This window comes from Apteryx rowi, unplaced genomic scaffold (assembly GCF_003343035.1).
Source record: "Apteryx rowi isolate R43461 unplaced genomic scaffold, aptRow1 scaffold_1452, whole genome shotgun sequence".
NCBI classification, from domain to species: domain Eukaryota; kingdom Metazoa; phylum Chordata; class Aves; order Apterygiformes; family Apterygidae; genus Apteryx; species Apteryx rowi.
In genome coordinates, this window is record NW_020447700.1 from 15,661 (window position 1) to 17,579 (window position 1,919).

Sequence of the window (1,919 nt, forward strand, 5' to 3'; positions counted from 1 at the left end):
CTCAGCCCGTCTCCTCTCCCCGCAGGACACGATGCCCGAGGTCCGGCAGAGCTCCTTCGCCCTCCTGGGCGACCTCACCAAGGCCTGCTTCGTGCACGTCAAACCCTGCATCGGTGCGTACCGGCGGCTCCTCGCCCTCTCCGGAGCCGCTCCCTGTCGGCACCCTCCCATCCGGAAGGGGGGGGTGAAGCTGGGGGGGGGACCCCCAAAGGGACAGGCGTTTTGGGGGCTGCCCTGCCTCTAATCCCGCCTCGCCCCCAGCTGAGTTCATGCCCATCCTGGGCACCAACCTGAACCCCGAGTTCATCTCCGTGTGCAACAACGCGACCTGGGCCATCGGGGAGATCTGCATGCAGATGGGTAAGTGCATCCCTGTCCCCGCTGCGGACCCGGACAACGGGAGCCAAGCCGGGGCGTGGGGAGCAGCGGGATGCCTGGATCCCCCCCCCCGGCTCGGCCCCCTGACGCAGCGGGGAGGAATCGCCTCCGCGTCCCTCCCCGGCGACCGCGGGCTGATGGATTCCCAATCCGGCAGGGGCGGAAATGCAGCCGTACGTCCAGATGGTGCTGAACAACCTGGTGGAGATCATCAACCGGCCCAACACCCCCAAAACCCTCYTGGAGAACACGGGTGAGGCCCGGGGGCGTCCCCCACCCTGGAGCCAGCGGGGCTCTGGGGCGTTTTACCCGGAGCCGGAGGCAGGTTTTTCCCTCTGGCCGCAAATCCGGGGCTCCATCGCCGCTGCAGCTCCTCTTTCTCCCTGCAGCCATCACCATCGGGCGCCTGGGCTTCGTCTGCCCGCAGGAGGTGGCCCCGATGCTGCAGCAGTTCATCCGCCCCTGGTGAGCGCGGGGCAGCCAGGGAGGGGGGACGGGGGGGGCAGATCCCGCCGGGGCTGGGCCGGCACTCGGGGGTGCTCGCGGGGGGGCGGGAGGAGATCCCAGTCGCCGGACTGGTGCGCGGGAAAGGGGGGAACTGGGCCGCGGGGCTGAACCGGGGCCCGGCGCTCTGCTCCCAGGTGCACGTCGCTCCGCAACATCCGCGACAACGAGGAGAAGGACTCGGCTTTCCGCGGCATCTGCGTGATGATCGGGGTGAACCCCGGCGGGGTCGTGCAGGTAGCGGGGGGCCTCTGGCATGGGGGGCACTGGGGAGGATTTGGGAGGTCTCGTCGCCCCCGTTTCCTCTCCCCTCTTTGCCCCCGTTTCCTCTCCCCTCTTTGCCCCCGTTTCCTCTCCCCTCTTTGCCCCCGTTTCCTTTCTTTGCCCACTGAGTTTTTCTCCCACCCCTTGTCCCCGCTGGGGTTTTTCTCCCCTGCCCCACCTGCCCCGAGTTTCCGCCCCTCATCCCTCGCCTTCCTCCCCGCGGCAGGACTTCATATTCTTCTGCGACGCCGTCGCCTCCTGGGTGAGCCCCAAGGACGACCTGAGGGACATGTTTTATAAGGTGAGCGATGACCAGGGGGCCGTGGTGGCGCGTGGCCGGGGCGGGATGGGGGGGAGCTGGGCGCCCCCCRCCCCTCTCACCGCCTGCCCCTCGGCCCAGATCCTCCACGGCTTCAAGGACCAGGTGGGCGAGGAGAACTGGCAGCAGTTCTCGGAGCAGTTCCCTCCGCTGCTCAAGGACCGGCTGGCGGCGTTTTACGGGGTCTAGGCCGGGCGCAGACACCGGAAGCAGGTGGGTCGGGGTCGGGGCCGGGCGGGCGGCAGCGACCCGTGTGTGTGTCCCCCCCCACCCCAAAATCCGGCTAACGCCGCCCCGTCTCCCTCTCTCCTAGGTTCCCGTGTGCGCCGGGAGGGCCGGCGGGACCTCGGCCGTCACCAGGCGCCGGCGCGCGGGGGGTTAGGGAGGACGGGAGGAGCCGCACGGGACATAACACGACTTCCCTCCCCATCTCCTGCCACTGCCGCGGGGGGGG

At 69.6% G+C, this 1,919-nt stretch overlaps 1 protein-coding gene across 1 annotated transcript in view; it reads left to right on the forward strand.

The window, feature by feature from the left end:
* The window catches only part of TNPO2 (transportin 2), a 7,341-nt gene extending 5,428 nt beyond the window's left edge, over positions 1-1,913 (forward strand). The window contains exons 13-20 of the mRNA XM_026058308.1: positions 26-113; positions 262-360; positions 536-631; positions 768-843; positions 1,020-1,119; positions 1,373-1,447; positions 1,547-1,678; positions 1,779-1,913. Coding sequence (XP_025914093.1) covers positions 26-113; positions 262-360; positions 536-631; positions 768-843; positions 1,020-1,119; positions 1,373-1,447; positions 1,547-1,654 — 642 coding nt within the window. The 3' untranslated portion in view covers positions 1,655-1,678; positions 1,779-1,913. The remainder of the gene's footprint in view (positions 1-25; positions 114-261; positions 361-535; positions 632-767; positions 844-1,019; positions 1,120-1,372; positions 1,448-1,546; positions 1,679-1,778) is intronic.
* The last annotated feature ends 6 nt before the right edge of the window (positions 1,914-1,919 follow it).